Source organism: Notamacropus eugenii, chromosome 2, assembly GCF_028372415.1.
Source record: "Notamacropus eugenii isolate mMacEug1 chromosome 2, mMacEug1.pri_v2, whole genome shotgun sequence".
Lineage (NCBI taxonomy): Eukaryota > Metazoa > Chordata > Mammalia > Diprotodontia > Macropodidae > Notamacropus > Notamacropus eugenii.
In genome coordinates, this window is record NC_092873.1 from 110,357,991 (window position 1) to 110,384,400 (window position 26,410).

At 37.9% G+C, this 26,410-nt stretch overlaps 1 protein-coding gene across 1 annotated transcript in view; it reads right to left on the reverse strand.

Moving 5' to 3' along the window:
- LOC140522793 (maestro heat-like repeat-containing protein family member 1) overlaps positions 1-26,410 on the reverse strand; it is a 128,899-nt gene that overhangs the window by 53,400 nt on the left and 49,089 nt on the right. The window contains 6 exon segments of the mRNA XM_072638051.1: positions 1,180-1,299; positions 3,550-3,693; positions 14,507-14,629; positions 16,170-16,286; positions 20,702-20,809; positions 24,098-24,241. Coding sequence (XP_072494152.1) covers positions 1,180-1,299; positions 3,550-3,693; positions 14,507-14,629; positions 16,170-16,286; positions 20,702-20,809; positions 24,098-24,241 — 756 coding nt within the window.

Consider the following 26,410-nt stretch of genomic DNA (forward strand, 5'->3'; position numbering starts at 1 on the left):
CAATGGGGGAGGACTTGAGGACCACATATAAAAGGATGAGTTGGAAGGGGTGGGAAGGAACTTAACCACAAGACAGCGCTGGAGAGCAAGTCCTAGAGGAGAGTCAGGAGTTCAGCCTGGAGAAGAAATGGGTCTATTGGTTTCATTAGGCTGTGTTATTGACAGAGTGAATTTCCAGTTACTACTACTACTTCTACTATTACTACTACTACTACTGTTGCTGCTGCTACTGCTACTACTACTACTACTGCTACTACTACCACTACCACTACTACTCTTACTACTACTACTGCTGCTGCTGCTGCTGCTGCTGCTACAACACAGATAAGGATACTGTGACTGAAAGATGTTAAATGACCTGCCTACGATCATATAAACAGTAAGTGTCAGAGCTAGATTAAACCCAAATCTGGGAGATAGGAGCTATTATTATCATATCCATTTTACAGAAGAAGCAAGTAAGACTGTTAAGAGGAGGTAAGTGACTTGCCCAAGGTCACAGCTAATAAGTGCCTGAGGGCAGATTTGAATTCAGGTCCTTCTTACTCCAGGGCTAGCTCTTTTTACATTATGCCCCCTAGTTACTTCATTAGATGTAGAAAGACCTGACAATTCTTCTCAACAGAATGAAAGTTGGGGGTGTATGAAAGAGATAGGCAAACCTTGAAATTAGGAAGATTTGGGTTCAAATTCTTCCTGTGACATCTTCTGACTGTGTGACCCTGGGCAAGTCCTTAAACTCTCAGTGTTTCAGGCAGTCCTCTAATTGTGTGGCTGATCTCCATTGTTTTGTCACCTGAGAGTTCTCTGAACTAAGAAATCCTGGGTTCAGACCAAAAAACCAAAGCAAATATACATGCTACACACATCCTGTAAATTGTATCTGCTTGGCAACTGGTCCCATTTACTTTTTAATGATCTATAACTTAATAGATAATAAGTCTTGGAGGATTGCCTAAGGCTCGGAAAAGTTAAAAGACAGCCAGGGTCATAAAGGTAATGAGAATCAGAAAGGGATTTGAAACCCCAGGAATGTCCAATTCCAAATAAACACTCTAATCTCCTTGGACAGACTGACCCACCCAATGTAAATAACTCAGGTGAAAGTGTTATTTCCCATGGTATTTGGTAGAACCTTAAAATAGAAGGACTTTTGCCCAAGAAAAGAATCTTACTTACCAACAAATGATTCATTGCTGCGCTCCTCAAATGAGTTTTGGAAAAAAATCTCTTTCTCTGGGCCATTATTTCCCCAGCTATCAGGAGGGACTGAATAAATTCTTTTCTGATTTCTACATCCTGCAGTTCGGAGGTGTCATTCATGGAGGGAGGGAAAGAAGAAGAATCATGAAGAAAGCAGCATACCCCAGCATAAGGTCAGCCAGTTAGTGTACAAGTATTTATGAAGCACTTATTATAAACCACATACTGCGCTAAGCGGTGACGGTGGTGGTGGTGATGGTCGTCTTTCGTTTTTGAAGATGGCCAATGGTTTCAGGAATGTGATGTCTTGACTTGCAAGTGAGTTGGATTTAAGTGAGGAGAGCTGTACAATCATCAGCCTCACTTTCTCCTCCAGAGTGAGCAGTCATAAGCAAGACACAGGTCGAGACAACTGGCAATGGCCTGAAGTGTAGTGGGAGACCTTGGCCTTTTGCTAAGCAGTGAGGATAAAGGCAAAAACATTATCCCTGCTCTCAAGGAGCTAACATTCTAACGGGAGATACAACATACAAATAACCCTACGTGTATGTGTGTGTGTGTTCACAAGTATGGGTATAAATGTATATTTTGTGTCTAGTAGTTTGCAATCATGTGCAACTCTTCATGAACCTTTTGGGATTTTATTCAGAAAGATACTGAAGTGGTTTGCCGTTGCCTTCTCTGGCTCATTTTGCAGATGAGAAAACTGAGGCAAACAGGATTAAGTGATTTGCCTAGGATCACAAAGCTGTTTTCAATCCTTTCTTCACTTCATGACTCCATTTGTAAGTTTTTTTTGGCAAGGATGGTGGAGTGGCTTGTCATTTCCTTCTCCAGCTCATTTTACAGATGAGGAAACTGAGGTAAACAGAGTTTACATACAGTCACTAAGTCATACAGTCACTGAGGTCAGATTTGAATTTATGAAGATGACACCACCTGGCTGGCCTCTCACAGAGCCTGTACTATAGATAAATATATTGATAACTCAGAATAAAATTTAGTTCTGGTCCTAGCTATGCCACATACTAACCATGATATTGGAAATCTGTAAAGTCCCTTACAGTTCAAAGATTCTTGGATTTTGTGATTTGCCAGTTCTAACACTAATGATGTGCCTCTATCCTCTCTTCATAGAACCATGGAATTTAGTTCTGGAGTGGACCTTGGACACTAGCTAATCCAATCCTATCATTTTATAGAAGAGGAAACTGAAACCCAGGATAGAGTGAAGTGTTTTACTTAAGGTAACAGTTAGTTGCAGAGTTGAGGCTAGATTCCAGATGTCAGAGAATCATAAATTTAAAGTTGGCAGGGACCTCAGAGGTAATTTAGTCCAATGCCTTTATTTCGTAAGACCTCCAATTTACTCTGTATTTATCTTCGATGCACATAGTTGCTTGACTGTTGGCACCCCCATTAGTTTTTAAGCTCCTTGAGGGACTATTTTTTTTTGTTTTCTTTGTAGCTTCATTGCTTAAAGCAATGCCTTGCATATTCGTTGTTTTTGATGTTCAATAGTTTTTCAGTCATGTGACTTTGTGACCCCTTTTGAAGTTTTCTTGGCAGAGATACTGGAGTGGTTTGCCATTTCCTTCTCCATCTCATTTTATAGATGAGGAAATTGAGGCAAAAAGTGACTTGCCTAGGGTCACACAGCTAGTAAATGTCTGAGGCCAGATTTGAACTCAGAAAGATGAGTCTTCCTGACCCTAGGCCTGGTGCTCTAACCGCTGCAGCGCCACCTAACTGTTGACCTACTTAGCACTTAATAAGTATTTGCTGACAGTGAGGATACCAGCCAAGAGAAAATAAGTGACTTACATGTAGTAAATCATAAGAAATAAACGGCAGAGCTAGACTTCAATCCAAATCCTGTGTTTTTTCCCTTTTACTACTCATGAATGACCATAGAATCCTTGACATTTCCTATCCCTTCCAGGAGCCAAGCTGGTGATATTTGGCTCATAGAAAGGCATCAAATACAATTAAGACTATTTCTGATACTTCAGATTTCCTTAGGGCAAACCATAGCCAATGGTTTGAAAACAACAACAATAATAATAATAGCTAGCATTTATAAAGTACTTATAAGATGCTTCAAGTATTGTCTCATTTTATCTTCGCAACAACCCTGGGAAATAGGTGCTATTGTTATCCCCATTTTATAGATAAGGAAACTGACAGCAGAAAGTGACTTGCCCAGGGTCACACAGTTAGTAAGTGTATGAAGGCAGATTTTTAAGTCAGGTCCTCCCAACTCCAGGGCCAGTGCTCTATCCACTGCACTACCTAACTGCCCCTTGGTACGGATTGGAAAGCACTTGGTTGTAACATTCAACTTACAGGACAGCTGGCCTTGAAGCAGTTGACTATCTTTTCAACAATTTCAATCTCCACAGTTGGAAGGAGCTGATCCTTGGGGACTAGTAGAAGCACCTTCTGATAACTGTGAAGGAGGAGGCAAGTCATTTCCTTGCATGTAGGTACCTAGAAGTTCCAGAGGAAAGCATGAGGGGAAGAGATCAGATGCTTCAGAAATGCCCTCTCTTTTCATTCCCAATAAAAATGCTTCAGCAGTTTGGACAGTGCTATCACCATTATCACAACCTATCCCCAGTGATGATCACAAGCCCCCTTTACCAGAGTATCCTTCCCATTCTATGTTCTTCCACCTTTTATGATTATATCCAATGTATTTCTCATTTGTACATAGTCAAAAATAAATATATATTATGTGTGAACATTTATATACTTAAATATTAATTTAATTTAAATATGTTTTATATATGAAATACATAGACATATATACATTTATGTATATGTGTGTGCACACACTCTCCTTTATATTGAGAGCCATTTGAGAGAAGGAACCATTTTTGTCATGCTTTGTTTTTCCAGTACATAGCAGAGAATCTTGCGCATAACAGGCACTTCATAAATTCCTCCTGACGACTTCTGGGGTCCCATTTTTTGTTCTGCTCAATTTCTTACTCTTTCTCCTTTTACTATTTACCAGGCTAGTAGTCAGAAAGACCCAAGTTTGAATTCTGCCTCAGCACTATTTTGCTGTGTGACCCTTGAGGGAGTTGAGTATTACACATAAAGTTTTTTGCAAAATAAAATGCTAGGTAAATGTCAGTTATTATTATGGTTATTAATGTTATCTCCTTGAGTTATCATTAGAAGTCACTTATTTTAGGTTTAATATAAGTAGAGCCAAGAAGTTAGATTAGCGACAGCAACCCAGACAAATTTTTCCAATATTTCCCTCCAAACAACTTTAAAATAATGTTTCAAATCAAATTTTGGAGTGGTTGAGTCAACAAAAGGTCAAGGTGATGCATTTTTCTAGCCTAAGACAACTTAAGGTGTATGCAAGAAGGACCTGTGATGCCTGCATAGGGGTTAACCTGGATTGTACACATTGGCAGCACCCATGGTGGACCTTAGAAGCCACTGAGATAGTGGCTGCATCAGATTTAGGAGGCTTCAGTGCAGAGACAGTAAGGAGGTCAGACAACTGGTCAGAAAGAGATTACAGGGAACACTTTGTTGGCACTGGGTGCAACAGGTACTGATTGGAAGTTCTATTGCTCATATGTAGTTCTGATTTGCAGTTTCAGGACAGAGAAGTGCTTGTGATTGGTCACAAGGAAGCAGTGGTTCTGGTCACAGTTCCAGGGCCAAAATGAGAACTAGCCCTTGTGGCTATAGGGAAGCAGGGACCCCCTCCTAGGTAAAAACCAGAGCACAGACCAGGAGATCAACGACCATACTTCTCTATGGGATACTACACTTTGGAAGTACTGAAAACTTGCAGATCCCCAAAACTAGCTCTGAAAACAGCAGCATTAAAAAGCTGAAGCTTGGGACAGTGCCCCCACACCCACCCTAAGTGAACACAGCCCAATTTTAACATTAAATTCAAATTCAACAAATGGGCTGGAAAAATGAGCAAGCAACAAAAAAAGAACTTAATCATAAAAAAAGTTACTGTGGTGGTAGAGAAGACCAAGACAAACTCAAAAGAAGACAATGATGTGAAAACAGCTACCAAAATCTCAAAGAAAAGTACTAGTTGTACCCAAGCACAACAAGAATTCCTAGAAGAGTTAAAGAAAGAGAAAAGAATGGTAGAGAAAAAAACTGGGGGAAAATGAGAAGAGTGCAATAAAATTATGAAAAGAGAATTAACAGCTTGAAGAAACACAAAAAATGCCAAAGAAAATAATCTTAAAAGTATAATTGGTCTAATGATAAAAAATGTATAAGTATTTACTGAAGAAAAGAACTCCTTAAAAAGAAGAATTGGCCAAATGGAAAAAAATAACTGATGAAAATAATTCCTTAAAACCTAAAATTGGGCAACTGGAAGCTAATGAATACAAGAGACGTCAAGAAACAATAGAACACAGTCAAAAGAATGAAAATATGGAAGAAAATGTAAAATATCTCATTAAAAACTGACCTGGAAATAGATCAAGGAGGAATAATTTAAGAATTGTTGGACTACCTGAAAACTGTGACTTCAAAAAGAGCCTAGAGTTTGTATTTCAATAAATTACAAAGGAAAACTGTTCTTATATTTTAGATTTGGAGGGTAAAATAGAGATTGAAAAAATTCACTGATCACCTCTTGAAAAAAATGACAAAATGAAAACTCCCAGGATTCTAGATCTCTCAGATCAAGAAAAAAACAGCAGAAAGAAACCATTCAAATATTGTGGAGATGCAGTCAGGATCACTCAAGATTTAGTAGCTTCCATGTTAAAAGAATAGAGGACTTGGAACATGATCTTCCAGAAGGCAAAGGAGCTAGGATTACAACCAAGAATAATTTACTCAGCAAAACTGAATGTAGTCCTTCAGAGGAGAAATGGATATTTAATGAAATAGAGAACCTTTAAGCATTCCTGATGAAAAGACCAGAGCTAAATAGAAAATATGACACTTAAACATAAGACTCAAAAGAAGCATAAAAAGGTAAACATGAAAGACAAATGATAAAAGATTCAATAAAATGAAACTATTTACATTCCTATATGGGAAGATAATACAAATAATTTCTAAAAACTTTATAACTTTATTATTTTTAGGGAAGTTAGAAATAGAATATATAAAGGGCTGGGGTAGCAATCGTGATCTTAGACAAAGAAAAAGCAAAAATAGACCTAATGAAAAGAAACAACCAGGGAAACTATATTTTGATAAAAGGTACCGTAGACAAAGAAGTAAGATCAAAATTTTTTATAGTAAGTTTCTCTAATAAAGGCCTCTTTTCTCAAATATATAAGGAACTGAGTCAATTTTATAAAAGTAAGATCCATTCCCCATTTGATAAATTGTCAAGGGATATGAACTGGGGCAGCTAGGTGATGCAGTGGATAGAGCACTGGCCCTGGAGTCAGGAAGACCTGAGTTCAAATATGGCCTCAGACACTTACTAGCTCTGTGACCCTGGAGAAGTCACTTAACCCTGATTGCCTCAAAAAAAGAAAGAAGGAAGGAAGGAAGGAAGGAAGGAAGAAAAAAAGGAATATGAACAGGCAGTCTTCAGAAGACATGCAAGCTATCAATTTTCTTATAAAAATACTCTAAATCACTATTAACTGAAGAAATACAAGTTAAGACAACTTTGAGGAACTGTCTCACACCTATCAGAAATAGAAATCATTCCAGAAAACGAATTGGAAATCTGCCTAAAGGGCTATACAACATTGACCCAGCAATAACACTACTAGGTACCTCAAAGAGATCAAAGAAAAAGGAAAAAGACATATACATACAAAACTATTTAGAGCCACTCTTTTTGTGGTGGCAAAGAATTGGAAATTGAGGGGATTCCCATTGGGGAATGGCTGAATAAATTGGGGTATATGATTGAGATGGAATATTATTGGATATATGAAGCACTGAGGAGAATGGTTTCAGAAAAACATGGGAAGACATACATGAACTGATACAAACTAAAGTGGGCATAACCAGGAGATCATTGCACATGCTAAGGGCAAAATTATAATGAAGATCATCAATGAAAGATTTAGCTTCTCTGATCAAGACAAAGATCCCAGAAAATTCCAAAGGATTAAAAAATGCTATATACCTCCAGAGAAAGAATCAATGAACTGTGAATGCAAATGGAATTATAATTTTCTCATTTTCCTTATTTTTCTTGTATTTTTTGTGTAATATGGCTAATATGGAAATATACTTTACATGATTTCACATGTATAATTAGTGTATTGATTGCCTTCTCAATATGTAGGGAGGAGTGGTTGAGAGGGAAAGAATCTGGAACCCAAAATTAAAAGAAAAAGAATGATAAAAATAAATAATGATTAAAAAAAAGAAGTCCCTTATCATCAATGGATAAAGAAGTGTTTATTAGGTATCCATTATGGTCTAAGATATGCTATAGATAAATACTTATGACAAAATGACCCTTCTTTTAATAGGGATGGCAACTGTTTATATTACAACTATAGGTGACAATATTTTTTTAATGCTAAAAGGATGTTGTAGTGTTGCTTAATGGATAAAGAGTAGAGGTTGGAGCCAGGAAGACTTGGGTTCAAGTACAACCTCAGCACATACTGTCTATGTATCCCAGGGCAATTTACTTATCTCCCCTGGACTATTATTCAGTAGAAACCTGCATAAAACCCTGGAAAACTCACTACACTTCTGCTTCATGCATTGGAAGTGTTTGCAATTTATGATGGCTCACCTTCCTATTAGTTCATTCCCCCTAGAACTTTTAGACCTAGACCACAGATGTCCTCATTTCTATCCAGGCTGCACTGCTATCTCCTTTCCATAGGACTTGCTCTGTCACACTCCCATGCCTGATACTCTCTGTCCCTGTCTGTCCCTCTGTTTCAGTCTCTCTGTTTCTCTACCTCTCTCTCTTTTTTGTCTCTCTATCTCTGTGTCTGTCGCCTCCCCACTTTACAGTTCCCTTATGTGTGTTTCCCCATTGGAATGTAAGCTCCTTGATTTTCTTCCTACTTCTATTTGTATTCTCAGTGCTTGTCCCTGTACCTAGCATACAGTTAAGTGCTTCATAAATGCTTATTGATTGACCAGCTGACTGACTCAGTACTCTAGGAGGTTCTGTAAGACTATAACTTGCAGAGAAGGTAATGACCTGAATTTATAAAGGGAGTTACCTCATTTGGGAGTTCTCTACCACAGTGAAATGGCAGATCCAGTTCCTACCCTTAATATGATGGAATTCTGGGAGACTATGCTTTGAAAGAAGTTATCCAAGGGGATGAGTCATTAAACATAGTATGAGAAAATGGACAGAGTGGGTAATCTGATCTGGAGAAAGGTGTGATCCATAATTAGGCTTATTGTATACTGATCACTTCTGCTACTTATATGAACTGATAATGAACTATATGCCTTGGTTCAGAAACAGACACTTAGTGGGAGCACCATCATGGGTTCTCGGCTTTGGAACCAGCAGCAGAAGGAATTTGTTTCTGGTCCTTAGAGGGAATGGTCATTAGAGAGGAGGTTCCCCAGGAATGGTGGCAGGGGCCATCAAGACACATTGTCTCTAAGGGAACTATGCTTATATGGCCATTTTATATATTAAATGAAAGACCTGAGCTTCAATACAAGACCACCTGTTAGTGGATTTGCTTTAGACCAATCAAACAGAGGAGGGAAAACAGATCAAGTGTGAGATAGAAATTCCAACAATCTAACAGGATTATTGTATTGATAATCAACTGAGTTAGCTAATCTGATCAATCCAATGATCTACATTAACTACAAAAGCTATGTGATGAAAAATGCTATGCACATAAGAGAACTGATGAACTCTGAGTGTAGATAGAAGCATTTTGCATTTTATTTTTCTTACTTTAAAATATACTTTATTTATTTTCAGTTTTCAACACGTACATCCACAAGATTTTGAATTCCCAGTTTTCTCCCCATCTCTCCCCTCCCCCCAGACCAGGATGGCATGCACTCCAACTACTCCTTTCTCCAATCTGCCCTCCCTTCTATCACCCCCCCTACTCCCATCTCCCTCTCCTCTATTTTCCTGTAGGTAAGACAGATTTCTATTGCCTGTATAACTTATTTCCAAGTTGCCTGGGAAAATTAATTAATTAAAATTAAATTAAATTAAAGTTAAATTAAAATTAATTTAACATTAATTTTTAAAGCTTTGAGTTCCACATTCTCTCTCTTCCTCATTCCCCACCCACCCTCATTGAGAAAGCAAACAATTCAATATAGGTCATACATATGTAGCCATGCAAACCACTTCCATTACAGTTGCATTGTGAAAGACTAACCACATTTACCTCCATCCTGTTCTGCCCTCCATTTATTCCATTCTCTCCCTTGACTTGTCCCACAAGAATAGCATTTGATTCTGATTACCCCTTACCCCAATCTTCTATTAGCTTCCCTCTCCTATCCCCTTGCCTTCCTGCAGGGTAAGATAGACTTCCATACCCAGTTGAATGTGTGTTATTCCCTCCTAAAGCCAGATCTGATGAGAATAAGGATCTCTTATGCCCTCTCACCTCCCCCCTCTTCTCCTTCATTGTAAAAGCTCTTTCTTGCCTCTTTTTTGTGAAATGATTTACTACATTCTATCTCTTCCTTTCTTTTTCTCCCAGAATGTTATTCTCAACACATAATTTTATTTTTTAGGTATCCTCCCTTCATATTCAGCTCATTCTGTGCGCTCTGTCTATATGTGTATATATCTGTATCTATCTATAGATTCAGACATATAGGTAGATCGATTGATTGATCTATCTATCTATCTATCTATCTATCTATCTATCTATCTATCTATCTATCTAATCTATCTAATTTCCTCATTTCTCTCCTCAGATTTCTCAACCTCTTGCATTCTGGCTTCAGATTTCATCACTCAATTGAAACTGCTCTCTCCAAAGTTACCAACGATCCCTTAATCAGTCAATAAGTATTTTTTTCCTCATTTTATTTATTCGTTCATTCATTTATTCACTTATTTTTAGTTTTCAACGTTGATTTCCACAAGATTTTGAGTTTCAATTTTCTCCCCATCTCTCCCCTCCCCCATCCCAAGATACCATGCATTCTGATTACCTTTTCCCTCAATCTTCCCTCCCTTCTATAATATCCCTCTCTTCCCTTATCCCCACCTTCTCTCTTTTCTTGTAGGGCAAGACGGATTTCTATAACCCATTAACTGTATTTCTTATTTCCCAGTTGCATGCAAAAACAATCCTCAAGATTCATTCCTACAACTTTGAGTTTCAGCTTCTCTCCCTTCTTCCCTTCCCACCCATTCCCACTGAGAAGGCAAGCAATTCAATATAGGTTATACATATGTAGTTATGCAAAAGACTTCCATAATAGTCATGTTGTGAAAGACTATATTTCCCTCTCTTTTGACCTTATCCCTCCCCAAAGTATTTACTTTTAATTATTCCTTCCTCTCATTTGCCCTCCCTTCTATCATCCCCCACACACCCCACTTCTCCTCTTCTCCCCTACTTTCCTGTAATGTAAGATAGATTTTCATAACAAATTGAGTGTGCATGTTATTCTCTCCTTGAGCCAAATGTGAGAGTAAGCTTCACTTTTTCCTTCTCACCTCTTCTTTCCCCCCCTCCATTGTAAAAGTTTTCTCTTGCCTCTTTTATGAGATAATTTGCCCCATTTCATTTCTCCCTTTCTCCTTCCAATATATTCCTCTCTCACCCCTTAATTTTTTTAGATATTATTCCTTCCTATTCAACTCACCTTGTGTCCTCTATCTATATGTATATAATCCCTCCAACTACCCAAATACTGAGAAAAGCCTCAAAGGTTACAAATATTATCTTTCCATGTAGGAATGTAAACAGCTCAACTTTAGTAAGTCCTTTATGATTTCTCTTTCCTGTTTACCTCTTCATACTTCTCTTGACTCGTGTTTGAAAGTCAAATTTTCTACTCAGCTCTGATCTTTTCATCAAAAATGCTCGGAAGTGCTCTATTTCATCAAGTGACCATTTCCTCCCTGAAATATTATACTCAGTTTTTTGGGTAGGTAATTCTTGGTTTTAATCCTAACTCTTTGACCTCTGGAATATCATATTCCAAGTCTTCCAATCCTTTAGTGTAGAAACTGCTAAATCCTGTGTTATCCTGATTGTGTTACAACAATACTTGAATTGTTTCTTTCTGGCACCTTGCAATATTTTCTCTTTGATCTGGGAACTCTGGAATTTGGCTACAATATACCTAGGACTTTTCTTTTTGAGATCTCTTTTGGGAGGTGATCAGTGAATTCTTTCCATTTCTATTTCCCCCTCTGGTTCTAGAATATCAGGGCAATTTTCCTTGATAATTTCTTGAAAGATGATGTCTAGTCTCTTTTGTTAATTATGGTTTTCAGGTAAACCAATAATTGTATCTCTCCTGGATCTATCTTCTAGGTCAATTGTTTTTCCAGTGAGATGTTTCACATTGTCTTCTATCTTTTCATGTTTTGTTTTATAATTTTTTGATTTCTGAAAAGATCATTAGCTTTTATTTGCTCCATTCTAATTTTGAAGGAATTATTTTCTTCAGTAAGCTTTTGGACCTCCTTTTCCATTTGGCCAGTTCTGCTTTTTAAGGCATTCTTCTCCTCATCGGCTTTTTAGATATCTTTTGCCATTTGGGTTAATCTATTTTTAAAGGGATTATTTTCTTCAGCATTTTTTTTTTTTAGTATCCTTTAAAGAGTTGTTGAGTTTTTTTCATGATTTTCTTGCATCATTCTCATTTCTCTTCCCAATTTTTCCTCTACTTCTCTTACTTGATTTTCAAAATCCTTTTTGAGCTTTTCCATGGCCCAAGATCATTTCATATTTTTATTGGCGGCTGAGCCTTGACCTTGCTGTCTTCCTCTGGTTATGTGCTTTGATCTTCCTCTGGTTGTATGCTTTGATCTTCCTTGTTGTAAGAAAATACCTTTTCACCAAGAAAGCAACCTTCTATCATCTTATTTTTCCCCCTTTTTGATTATTTTCCCAACAATTACTTGACTTTTGAGATCTTTGTTAAGGGGATGGTGTATTGCCCCAAGTTTCAGGGGTTTTGTGCAGCTATTTTCAGAGACATTTTCAGAGAGCTGTAAATTCTCCATTCCTCCAAAGTGGTAGGATCATAGGAGAGGTGTTTACTTCTCTCCTGGCCTGCATTCTGGTCTGTGAGTAACAACAAGCACTCTTTTCTGCCCTGAAACTGCGAGTATGATTGCCTCTTCTTTGCTGCCACCAGCTCTGCCATGCCAACTCTCCTCCTTGCTCAAAGATCATGACCCAGATTATCTGATTGATTCTGCCACCATCTATAGGCCAAGAGCCCCAGAAGCAGTCACTTCTAGAGCAGTGGATGCTGGGGCTGGGGCTGGGGCTGGAGTTAGACCACCTTCCCGTCTCACCTAAGTGAGAGTACTTGCCCACTGACCTTTGAAGCTGTCTTTGGTGTTTGTGGGTTGAGAAGTCTGAAAACCACTACAGTTGCCAGTGATTCAGCACCCTAAGGCCTGTTCTAGTCCTCTCTGTGCCAGGTAGGCTGCACTCCACTCTGAGCCAGGTGCAATAGACCCTTTCTGTCAGCTTTCCAGATTGTCTTGGCCTGGCACTCTGTCATTTTGTGGCTTCTGCTGCTCTAGAATTTTTTTAGAGTAATTTTTTACAGATATTTTGAGGGGTTTGGGGGGGAGACCTCAGACAAATCCCTGCTTCTGCTCTACCATCTTGGCTCTTCCCCCTGCCTTTATTTTTCTTGGTATTTTTTTTGGTTGTTGTTTCAACAAGGTTAACATGGAAATATGTTTTGCATGATTTCACATATATAATAGATATCATATTGCTTGCCTTCTCAGTGTGTGAGGGACTAGAGGGAGGGGGAGAATTTGGAACTCAATTTTTTTTTTAATTAATGCTAAGATATATAAATAAAAAATTTTAAGAGGGAATATCCACTATAACAAATCCAACAAGTCATCACTCAGCCTCTGTCTAAAGACCTTGTTATGTAGCCCATTATTTGTAAGCTCCAGTTATTTGTAAGTTTTTTTCCTGATACCAAGTTCTCTCCTGAATCCACCTCTTTTCAATTTCTACTTATTAGTCCTAGTTTTTCCCCCGAGGCCAAATAGAACAAGACAAATCTTTCTTCCACATGACTGCCCTTCACCCTTCAAATACTTGAAGATATGTATCAACACCTTCCCTGACTAAGACCTCTTCTCTAGGCTAAACTTCCCAATTGCTTCCACTGATCCTTGTATGACATACACTCAAGGCCCTTCACCACCTTAGCTGTCCTTCTCCCAACGTTCTCTACTTTATTAATGCCTCTCCTAAACTGTGGTACCCTGATCTGAACATAATCTGCCAGTTGTAGTCAAATCATGACAGAGTAAATACATCAAGCTTATCAGCCTCTTATTCTAGGAAGTTTTGCCTTTCTTCTCCCCTAGCTATGACCTCCCATTTCCCTTCTGATATGGGACCTTGAATATATTTAGGCTTTCAAGGAATACTCATTGCTCTTGTAGATAATGACAATAAATAGGTTTAACATGAACTGATGCAAAGTGAAGTGAGCAGAACCAGAATATTGGACACAGTAACAGCAATATTTTATGATGAAGAACTGTTAATGATTTAGCTATTCTCAGTAGTACAGTGATTCAAGATAATCCTGAATGACTCATGATGAAGCATGCTATCTGCCTCCAGTGAAAGAACTGATACTCTCTGAATTCAGACTGAAGCATGCTCTTTCTTTCTTTCCTTCTTTCCTTCTTTGTCTTCTTACGTGAAATGACTAATATGGAAATGTTTTGCATGGTTGTACATGTATAAACCATATCGATTGTTTAACATCTCAGAGAGAGAGAGGGAAAGAATTTGGAGCTCAAAACTTAAAAAAAAATGTTAAAATAGGTTTTAACATGTAATTGGGGAAAATATTTCTCATATGTCTAAAGTTGTCTCTGCTTCATAAATTTAGAAAGAACTCCCTGGTCTGGCTTTTCTAAATTACCTCCCTTTTTTCATTATTAAACCTTTCTTTGTATCCTCAGTGTTTAACACAGTGCCTGGAATATAGTAAGACTTAATAAATGCTTGTTGGTGGGTGGATTCATTGGTCCTGACCTTCACAAAACAATGACCACATTTCTGTGATTGGGATTGAGGGTGAGAGAAGTTGACAACAGGACACTCCCATTTCACTCTTACTTGATTAGCTGGTGAAACTCAAGAAACATGAAAAGGAAAAATGAACTAATTACCTCCAGGTAGTACAGCATCTTTCCATAATGCAAGTTATCAATAAGCATTCTCATCCTTTCCAAATTCCTCAATGCCTCCCTGAGGTGGGCAGAGGCCCACATCCCCACTCCATGAGCAAATCCCTGAAAAATAAGCTTGTAGCATTATTAGAAAAAGACAACATAGAGAGGTGGCATTGTGGAATATAAATAGCCCTGGAATGAAAATCGGGCAATCTGGTTCTCTTCCTGACTTCACCAGCAAGTAGCTACATGACCTTAGGGAAATCATTTCATCTCTCTGAGGCCCAATTTTCTTATCTATAAATGGGAATGTAATTTTCAGCTCTAAGACTCCATGATCTTAAGAGCCTTATTAAAACACTGCTGTGACCATGTTACCCTCATGCTCAAAAGCCTTCAGATGTCCTACTTACCTACCAAAAAGCCCTAGATTCCTTTTTTTGGTACTCAAGGTCCTCTAGAATTGAGCTCAAAAGCCTTTACCAACCCACTTTCCATTACCATCATCACAAACATTAATTTCTAGCTAAACTGGGTTACAATGTCCGGGGATTCTTAATTATTTTTTGTTCTTGATGTTACCTCCAAAAATGTCTTTCCCTCTTATCCCTGGTTCTACAATTCCTACCAAATATTCAAGACTCAGATACAATTCTGTCTCTTAAATGAAACATTTCTTGATCTCCCCCCTTTCTATCCCTCCCTCTGGAAGTGATTTCTCTTTCATTTGAACTAACAGCACTTCCTATTTTTCTTTTTGGACTATCACTGTTATTGCTCATCTTTCCTTCTCAAAGAAGACCAAAGACATTATGATGTTGGGGTCAAGGTACAGTGTATTTGACTGTGGCTGATCAGTCCAATATGAGCTCAGAAGGTTCTATCACAGCTTGGACATGAATAGTTCACTTGAACATTTGGCATGGAGATGCCTCTAGATTTGCATATCTCACCTTTCCTTTGTAGTATCACATTCTAATTTGTTAATAATAATCATAAAAATAGTAGCAACAGCTAGCACTTTACAAATATTATTTCTGATTTCTTCAATTAGATTGTAAGCATCATGAAGGCAGGGGCCTAGTCTTGTAGTCTGCATCTTTCACATTGATTTGTATATAGTAATAATAATAAAAATAACTTAAAGAATGTACTTTGTCCACTCTTTGCAAATTGAGGTGACTATGAGAATACAATATAGTATATACTGTGAGGTGGTTGATTAGTTTATCCGAATCTTTCCCCCCTTCTTTCTTATTCTTTGCTATAAGGAGTGGTTCACTAAGGGAGGAAAGATGGTGTCTACTTGGAAATGAAGGTGATGTAAAAAAATAACACACAAATATACATGCATATGGTGCTTTAAAATTTACAAAGAGTCCTACTCACAATAACCCTATGAAGGAAATGCTGTAAGCAATATTATGCCCATTCTACAGATCAGGAGACTGAAAAACAGAGAAGTTTAAATGACTCAAATGTCACATGATTAGCAACTGCCAACACTGGGAATTGAAATCAGATCTTCTGACTTGTAAGGCCAGTGCTCTTTTTGCTCCGTCACCCTTCCCCCTTGGTGTTCAATAAACATGTAGAGAAAAAAATAAATGAATAGACTAATCCATGAAGTAGATTTTAGGAAGAAACTTCTAGTTTTTACCTCACATTCTTCCTTTTCTTTGCAGTTTATGGATTCAAGGCAAGTCCACAGATGATCCTCATTGTCTTTATAGTTTACTAACTTCTGAGCAATTCCCCAGGACCGGTAGAGAAAGCTCTGCAAAGATACAGGACTATATTGACTATTCAGATCATATTTGAACCATGTGAAGAAACCATTAGACTAAGTTAAAGAAAATAACAAAGCAGAAGTAGGGTTGAGTAGAGGTAAAACAAACAGAATAGCAGTGTTCTCTAGTCTCCATTTTTACTCTCCATCCTGTTTAGGATGTCTACTCTCTAGAAATTATATTAAAAAATATATTTTTGTAATCTAAATAAGCCCTGGAACATTATAACATCATCTAAATTGCAATCATAAGCACTCTATAGAGTTTAACCTAACAATACAAACAGAAAAGACCAAGTGGATGAAATAATGCATTTTATGACATTTAATTAGATTAAAAAAAAACTTAGACATCTTCTTGTCCATTAGTATTTACATGTTGGACAAAAGCCAAAAATGGACAATAAATTGATCCCAGACCTGAATAGGAGGAAGAAAGCAGAATGTATTTTAATGACACTAAATTTCTTCCTGAAACAAAAGTTATTCAATTTGAAATTCAAGAAGCATTTTTCAAATGTACTATTGGACACTGAGGATATGGAAAGAAAAGTGAAACAATCCTTGCAGTTGCTTACATTTTCCTGTAGTACTTTCCTACTCTCGGACACATGGATAGTTTCCATGTTTTTTTGGCTATTATGAAAAAGTTATAAATGTTTTTGGTACGGAGAAATCATTTCCCCCCCTCTCTTTCAATAACATTCTTAAGAATGTTACTAGTAGAAGGATAATTAAATCAAAGGTTGTGAACATTTTTGTTTTTGTTTTTTGATGTCATATTGATTTGTGAACAGGTTATACCAGTTCATAGTTCTACCAGTTGCAAAATAGTTTTCTTTTTTCTTTATAACTCAGTAAGTTTAAAATATTGACACAATGGCATGCTCTCTCTGTCAACTTAATAAGGGTAAGGAAGAAGCTTAGACTTGTTTCATATGTACCTCTATGATCATTTAGATATGAAAAAATTTTGGGTGGTTTTGGATAATTTTGTTTTTTTCAGGATGAATTTGCATTTTTGCAAATTCTATCCATTGCCTTTAGTTCTTCCCTCCAGTTCCAAGTGAATAAATGTATTCTCTTCTTGTGAAAATCTTTCAAATACTTGAAGTTGATTATCACATATTCCATAATCCTCTTTCCCAGGCTAAAATTCTTCTTTCTTCAGCAGATCTTTATGTTGTATGATTTTCAGCAATCTGATTGACCTTGTTCAGATGGAAGTGGTGGTAAGATAGCTCTAGAATTTCTGTAACAATGAGCCACTTGGTTTCAAACACATATGACAGCCACATTCTGGAGATAATGAGTTAGGAACTCAGTCCTAGATAGATGATCTCATTTCACCATCTGCCTTTGATCTCTAGGGCAGATACCAAAGAAGCATAAATATTGTCCTTTTAATATAATATCAAAGGCAAAAGTTTTAGCTAAATAAACAAATTTTGAAAAAAAGTAAGGAACAAACTATTAAAGAGAAAATTATATTAGAAAATATAGATAAAAGGTATACGGAATGGAATTGTAAAAGATTTGGTTCATCATCTTTTTTTTAAATTTTAGCATATAGTCTCACATAAATATGAGACTTTAAAAGGAGCAAATGGTTGACATAGCTATAGAACTACAAATTGCATTTAAAGGAAACTTGTCTTTTTAAATTGTTAGGCAATTTACATTATACATTCCACTCACGTAAAGACATATCTTCAATGGAATGCATTTCTGGTACAACATTGTTTTTTTTTTAATTTTCTATATTTTAACATATAATTTTCCTTATGTCATGGAATCATTCCTCTTCCATTGAAATCCATAGACATTTTTAGTTTGGAAACCAAGGGGAAAATATATTCTAATTTATAGAAATTCATTTTACAAGCATCTTTTCAGTAATACATCTACCTATGAAGTGATGATCTGCACCTTCATTAAGAAGGGTAGAGAGAGAGGAATACCAAGTATGGTTTGAAGTTTTGTGCCTTGAAGAGATCCAGCAGAAGGAAAGAAGTAATGCCATCCTTTAGTCAACTAGCCATGGTTCCTGTACAGTTTGAAGCTCTCTTATGGTACTGGAAAGGCCTTGAGATCATTTCATATTAACTAGGATGTTTAGCTTAGAGAAGAGAAAATTCTGGGGGACATAATAGCTATGTTCAAGTATTGATTGGGCTCTTGACTGGAAGAGTGATGAGATTTGTTTTCTTTGGTCCCAGGAACAATTGTTGGAAATGGCAAAGCAATTACAACTATCCATCTATGGAATAGATTTCCTCAGAAGAAATTGGATTTCTCCTCATTAGACATCTTCTAGCAGAGGTTGAATGACCACATATCAGAGGTGCTATAATTGGGAATTTTTGGATAATGGGTTGGACTAGATGATCCCTGAAATCTCTTCCAACTCTAAAATTCAGTGCTTCTGCATATGATGGCAGAAAAATATTAGCTGCAATTGATGAAAGCTACTGAGACACTTACTAGCTGTGTGACCCTGGACAAGTCACTTAACCCTATTTGTCTCTGTAAAATGAGCTAGACTATCTTTGCCAAGAAAATTCCAAATGGAGTCACAAAGAGCCAGACATGACTGAAACAAATGAATGACATCAATGAGACTTTGCATTGTTTCCCACAGTTTCAAATGAGGAATTGAAAAAAGGAAATCTTTTTCCCAGCTTATGATGGAGAAAAAGGAAATGGGAGGATATTTATTTGAGAAGTCGGTACTGAGAAAGTTTCTGTTGTTTATATTCTAGTTTTCTTATATGTAAAATGAAGGAATTGGACTTGGGAGCCCTTGAATTGCCTTCTAGTTATAGAACTGAAATCCTTTAATGATCTTACTAACCTATGTTTCCATTTCTGTTCCAATTAAGGGCTTTTACTAGATCTTTTAAAACAATCTGTTTAATGAATCCCAATATTCATTAGAATACCAAAGGAGAATGCTAGTCAGATGGCCAAGGGAGAGGTAATCTAGGGTTCAGCTTTCACTAGCTATGTCCTGGAAATCATTACTTCAACCCTTTTGTGGAATGAAGACCTTGAATCACAACAATCTCTCTCCCTCCTCACCCCTCACTTTAAGGTCAGAGACTGAAGAAAGTCAGTTGCTTGGAGGTGACACCTGGAAGGGGAAATGTGGAAAATAGATTCAACTCTAGTGACCCCTCAAACTAGTATTCCTTTGGCAATGACCCAAATGGTCACCGTACTTATAACAAGCTTTACAGATGACAAGATTTTTTTTTTGTTCTGATTAGATATTTTTCATCATATATGGCATACATACGTGGACATATTTAAGCAAGTATAAATACATACACATATATGTACTTGATGAAAGAAAACACAAATGTCATAATTACAACATAAATGTGAGTCAATTTATCATCAATGGGAGAATAGATAAATAGATTAAAAACTAACTATTTGTTACATTTAAAAGATATAGACACATATGTAGTGAAAAGGAGGGGAAAGTGCAACATCTCCTTTGCTTCAGGTTACTCTGAACATGTAGGTGTTGTAGTCAGATAAAGCCACAGTAACAAACTGATGATGGAAGACAGCAAACGTAGTGAAACTACTATGCTATAACTATTGAGGACATATATTGAAATATGTGGTGAAATATTCACCAGCCCCTTTCCCTTCCCTCGATCAGCTCTCCCATCTACTGAGCCACCTAGGTGCCTCCTCAGAAGTATACAGTTTAGCAAAAGAGGGTGTAAGTATATATACTATAAGGAGACGTAACACACATCCAATTGGCATATGCAAAATATGTATGCAGTATATAAAAGAATGTGATTTGGGGAGGTTGTTGTGTTTGTCCTTCATTTTCGAAGAAGGTCATGACATCAGAGAAATGATGACATGACTTGCATTTGACTTTGTTTTGAGTGAGGGAGGGCTGTGCAAGGTCATTTTGGGGAAGAAAGCACTTAACAGCCCAACTTTACAGATACAGAAACTGAGTCTCAGAGAGGGTAGCACAGTTTGTAAGTTTCAGTGTAGAGATTTGAGTCTAGGTGTTCTTTCCACAATATCTCACTGCTTTATTATTTAAATAATTATTAATTATTTAGTAATTATTAATAACTTCACCATTATTATATAATATATATTATATAGTTATATATAATTATATGTGATTAATAATAAAAATGCATTCTATTATAATTATTAACTAATCATATTAATAATTATAATTTCATTAATATTACTTATTAAATTAATTATTTAAATAAGTTATCTCTAATGGTAGAATTTCTGGCATCATTGGGGAGATATTTGGTGAGTAGGGGACTCTTATAGCACCTTTCCAATTATACAACCAGGGACTTCATCAACTTGCTATGAGCAAGACTGACTCTGAGTCTGTCAGAACTAACCTTCTCATTGGGAGATCCTTGACCAAGACACAGTTGAGCGATGATATCATCTATGAAGTGGAAGATCCATTTCTTCTTTGTTACACATTGGAGTGTATAATCAAGAAGCTGTGAAGGGAGAAGTCACTCCAAATTCAGAGCAAGCACTTATTTCCACTAGTAATGCACCCTTTCCTAGATCTCTATGAGACAAATAGATGGGAGCTTTCCCCTCCCCCATCACCCTATCTTCACCCAACTTTTCGGCGTGCAGGTAAGGTCTGAAAAAGGGCATAGAATGAATGACAGATCTTGTTAAGCAAGTCTTCTGACAAGTGACGAAAGTTTTTCTAAGAGCTGTACAGTGGGAGCCAAAGTGATGTCTATGAAATATTTGTGACTCATGAGCCTTGTTCTGGGTCCCCAAACTAGCCAGCAATGTTAGTTGACCACTAAGAGTCATTTCTTTTGTCCCATCAGGCTTAGAGGTCAATGATGATGGAACAGGCAGATACCCATGGAATTATAGAGCTTAAAGAGACCTTGAAAAGACAACTAATTCATCCATTTCCCCCTAAACAGAGATACATTATCAACAAGTATTGCCAAACTTCTGTTGTTTGTTTTTCAGTACTAGCTTTCTCTATCTGATGCTGTCTGTGCCCTTGCCATACTCCCTCTTCTTGCCTAACCCGCTTCTACATACTCTCATATCTGTATCTCCTATTCCTGCAAGTTTCTGTCCTAGAAACTTTCATTTTCCAGATTAATTGGCACTTCTCAGACTGTGACCTGAAGTAGGGGGCCATTTGCACTCACTAGATAAGTGAGGGGCTTATGGGGCTCTCCTAGCCCCGTAAAATACCTGAGCTTACTTTTATCTTCATTGAAGTACCTTCATTAAGATTGAACCAGGGTTTCAGGAACAGATAAATATAATAATGCACCATGCCCAGGGAATGGCTTCCCAAAACACCATCTTGGATTTCCTCTTCCTGTCATGTCATAGACACCATTGGTCTTGAGACTTCTCAGTGACATGCTTAATTGTAACCTTTTCCTGTCCTTCTTTGGAGGTATAAGTCCCAGCTCCAGTGGAAAGGCTTGGTGAGCTACCCTAGTACACCCCTGTTGTTGAACCTGCCTCCTTGATTCCATACTACCTAACATATTTTCAGTTAAGCCACATGGTTTTTTCTTTTTAACACACCAAACAAATAAATCTATTACTTCCAGCATTTACTGGCCCATCATATTCCATTGTTCCAGCAATGGCCTCTAACACTAGATCAGAATATAAAATATTTGACTTGATATGAGTACCACTAGTGGCAACAAGTCTAACACCAACTTACCAGCAGTACCTTATTCTCCCAGGATTTCTAACAGCAGCCTGTCCCATCACCTTATTAAAGGAAGGAACATGAATGTCATCTGTTTCCATCATAATTGTCCCCTCACATTTGCTTCTGGGTTTGCTTGGTTCCCTTTCAAGCTCAAGTCCCACTTTCTTCAAGACTCTCCCGTATTCCTAGTTGCCTATCCCTTCTCCTTTGAGGTTACCTCCTGAAAGGCCTTCTCTCTCTCTATGTCTTGTTTGTGCTTAGTTTTTTTTTTTTTTTTATGTCTTCCCCATCAAAATGTATGCTCTTTGAAGGTAGGGCCTGTTTTTGCCTTTCTTTGTATTTCTGTCTAGTGCTTAGCACAGTGCTTAGGACATAGTGAGCACTTCAAAATGCTTGTTGACTGACTGTCCTCCACCGAATGTGGGCAGTTATGTGGTCATTTATAGGAATGACAAACACCATCATCTCTTACAAAATCCTTATGAGTAGGAACATTTCCCAACATTCCCCAAAACTCAAAGGATCCGAAGTGCACTTCCTCAAATTTCCCTACTCATCTTACAGTAAGAAAGTACCTGGGGAAGGGGAGGAAGAAACATGACCTTACTGCAAAAACTTTCAGCCTTCTTCCTCATAAGCATATCCTTCCCTGTGAGAATGTAAGTTCTTTGTGAGTAGGGATTGCGTCATTTATTGTTTGTATTCTAATATTGAGATATTAATAAATATTAGGATCTCATTCGTCTCTTTCTCAGCTGGACTTGTCAGGAAACCTGAGTTTGAATCCTGCTCCAGACATTTACTGTCTGACCCCGGGCCAATCATTTAACCTTTCTGAGCATTAGTTCTTCATCTACAGAAGGAGGACAATCATGAGATAATGGTTTTAAGGCTAAAAAAGACCTTAGAGGCTACTGAGTCCAATATTCTCATTTTACAAATGAGGGACCTGAGGCACGGAAAGCTTAAGTAGTTTTTCCAGGATCACAAGATTAGTGTCTGAGGCAGGATCTGAATGAGTCTTCGTGATTCCAAATCCAGTGTCCTAGCTATTATGCCATCCTGGATCCCAAAACAGACATTCCCTTGGATCCAAAATTGAACCAGTATCCTAAGGTAATAATTACACCTACCCTTCACAGCATTGTTATGAGGATGAATGATACTATCTATCTATCCTCTATCCATTCATCCATCTATTTACTGTCTATCCATCCATCCCTCCATCCATTCATCTATCTATCTACTATCCATCCATACATTTATCTATCTGTCTGACTGCCCACATATATATATATAAAATACTTTGCAAAATTAATGATTTATAAATATAATCTATCATTATTACTTGTGTAATAATTATTACAATGTGTAAAGAAACCTTAAAGTACCACATAAATTGGAATTATTTGGAGGTTCCATGGTAGAGTGAATAGAGAAACAGCTTCTTAGAATCAAAAAGTTTTGGTTTTAAATCCTGATTGACAGCTACTGACTGTGTAGCCCCAGGCAAGTTACCTAAGCTCTAAAACTATCAGTTGCAAAAAATGTGCCAATTTGCTTTGGTAAATGGAGTTTACTGAAGAGAAGCTTCCTACTCTCATGGAATCATTTCTTCCCTCCATCCCTCCCTCCCTCCTTCCCTCCCTCTCTCCTTCCCTTCCTTCCTCCCTTCTTTCCTTCCTTCCTTCCTTTTTCTCTTCCTCTCTTCTCCCCTAAGTCTCTCCCCTCCCTCATCTAAATGGATTTGGATGACAATAGTTTCTCATGTTATATTCCTTAGTATGGAGTTCCTGCCTAGGTTGTGGGATCATAGATTAAGAGCTAAAGAGGTCTTAGGGGCCATTTTGCCCAATCTCTCATTTTATAGATGAGAGAACTGAGCACAAAGAAGTGACTTCCCCAGGGTCACCCAGCCAGCAGGTGTAAGAGATAAGGCTTAAAGTCTCTGACTCCAAGTCTGGTTATTTCTCTAGGTGATGAAGGGTGAGTTGGGATAGAGGCTCAGTCTCTGACTCAAATGAGTAATACCATGACTTCTGACCCATGTAGAACAGGGTCTTCCTTATACCTTACCTTCCAGGTAGTTGAGCAAGGTCTCAATCTTCAGAATCCATCTCTTCCCCAGATGCACATTGATTTTGTGGTGGAGAATTGAAAGGATCCGAAGCGCACTTCCTCGAATTTCCCTACTCATCTTACAGTAAGAAAGTACCTGGGGAAGGGGGAGGAAGAAACATGACCTTACTGCAAAAACTTTCAGCCTTCTTCCTCATAAGCATATCCTTCCCTGTGAGAATGTAAGTTCTTTGTGAGTAGGGATTGCATCATTTATTGTTTGTATTCTTAGCAGTAGATGATTAAGAAACACTTTTTGATTGATTCATTATTGATATTCAATAAAACATTGATTTTTATTTTGTCAAGACCCATGAATTCATCCATATAAGGAACTCCCAGGGAGAAAATTGTTCCTACAAACACAGATCTCTGTCTGCTTTTCAGCTTATAATGTACAGACATAGTAGGAGCAAGAGGAGGACAGTTGCTCCCCTTCCTCTCACTCCACAGACTAGATGATAAAGTCATAAATGATGAGAAATTAATGTGGTAATGGAAGTACTAATTTGCATCTATTACCCTGTCATTTGTTTATAAATCTGAAGAAGTTTCTTAGATTGAATTATAAGGGCAACTTCTCATTGGTTGGCTGGAGGCTGACTATGCCCATGGTGACTTTGAAAAAGCAAAACTTGCTTAGCTTAAACCCCAGAGAGAGTTGAGAGATTTGGGTCAGGAAGCAGCTTTTTGGAATCTGTCCCCTTTACTTCCTCCAGAGGGCAGTTGAGGAAAGGGGGAGGGCAAAGCCATTGGTAGAGTGGGGGGTATCTTACAATTGAACTACCTGCCCAGTATGAGAAACTGAATCCAGCAGAAAGAATCACAGAAAGAGGCAGTGTTGAGAAATGTGACCCTTGGCAACAGAAGAGAGATCCAGCCAAGGATTCAAGGGATAATTAGCCCTGACAGTTCTTAGTCCTGGACTATTACAATTACCTTCTGGTTGGTCTTTCTGTCTTAAGTCTTTCTTCATTCTTGTCCATCATCCACTCAGAGTGATCTTCTTAAAGTACAGGTTTAATGCTAGCATCCACCCCACCCCCAACTCAGTAAACTTTAGTGTAGTCCCATTATCTTCAGGACCAAATCCTCTCTTGTTTGTCCATTTTTTGAAGAGGACCAGTGACAATCATGGGTGATGTTTTGGCTTGCTTGTGTATTGGATTTAAGTGAGGCAGAATTGCAGAAAGTCATCAGTCTCACTCTCTCTTCTAGAGTGATCAAAATCCAGTGGCAGGATAAAAGTCAAGAAGACTGATGATGGCCTGGGATGCAGTGGATGACGTTGGCATCTTTGATGTCTAACAAGTTCTAAGCCCTCCACAGTACCTGCTTCAGTCACATTCATGGCCATTGGAACAAATTGTTCTCATCTACCATTCTGCTGGGAGAAGTCTTTACATACTTGGGGTAGACATCTCTTAACTTACTGACAGGTTTGAAGCCTGTCAGTTACCCTTAATCTGGCTGAGCCCATGTGCCAAGATGGTATGACCCCTGAGTGAGTTACAGTTCTTGGAGCTACTGGTGAGAGCTGAGTGACAGGTGAGCACCAAAGATGACGAACAGTTCTGAAAAGGGCTCAGCAAACCCTCACACCAGAGGTGCTAGTCCTCCATGAATATCCCATATGCCTAATAATCCTCTCTGCTTGACTTTGAAAGCTCTGTGGAATTTGTCCCCCCTCTACATTTCTATTCTCTCACATCTTACTCTCTTCTACATACCATACTGATTTAATGTCCTGCTTGCTATTCCCCTTATACAAGACATTCCATTTCCTAACTGCATTTTCCCTGGTTGATTCCCACTCCTGGATTGTGCTCTCTCTCTCTCTCTCTCTCTCTTTTTCTTTCTCTCTCTTTCTTTCTCTCTCTCTTTCTCTCTGTCTCTGTCTCTGTCTTTCTCTCTGTCTCTGTCTCGCTGTGTCTCTCTCTCACTTTCTGTCTCTCTCTTTCTCTGTCTCTCTCTGTCTCTCTGTCTCTGTCTCTGTCTCTCTCTCTCTCTTTGTCTCTCTCTCTCTCTGTCTCTCTCTGTCTCTGTCTGTCTGTCTGTCTGTCTCTCTCTCTCTCTCTCTCCCCCTCTCCTGATTTCCTTCAAGTCTCAGCTAAAATCTAAATTCTCTTTTCTTTCTCTTTACGTCTCTCTTCCCTGACCCCAGAGTATCCATCCAGTCTTGCACACTACCACTGGACTGATTTTCTTAAATCATAGCTTTTACCACATCACTCTCTTGCTTGGAAAACTTCTATGGTTCCCTATA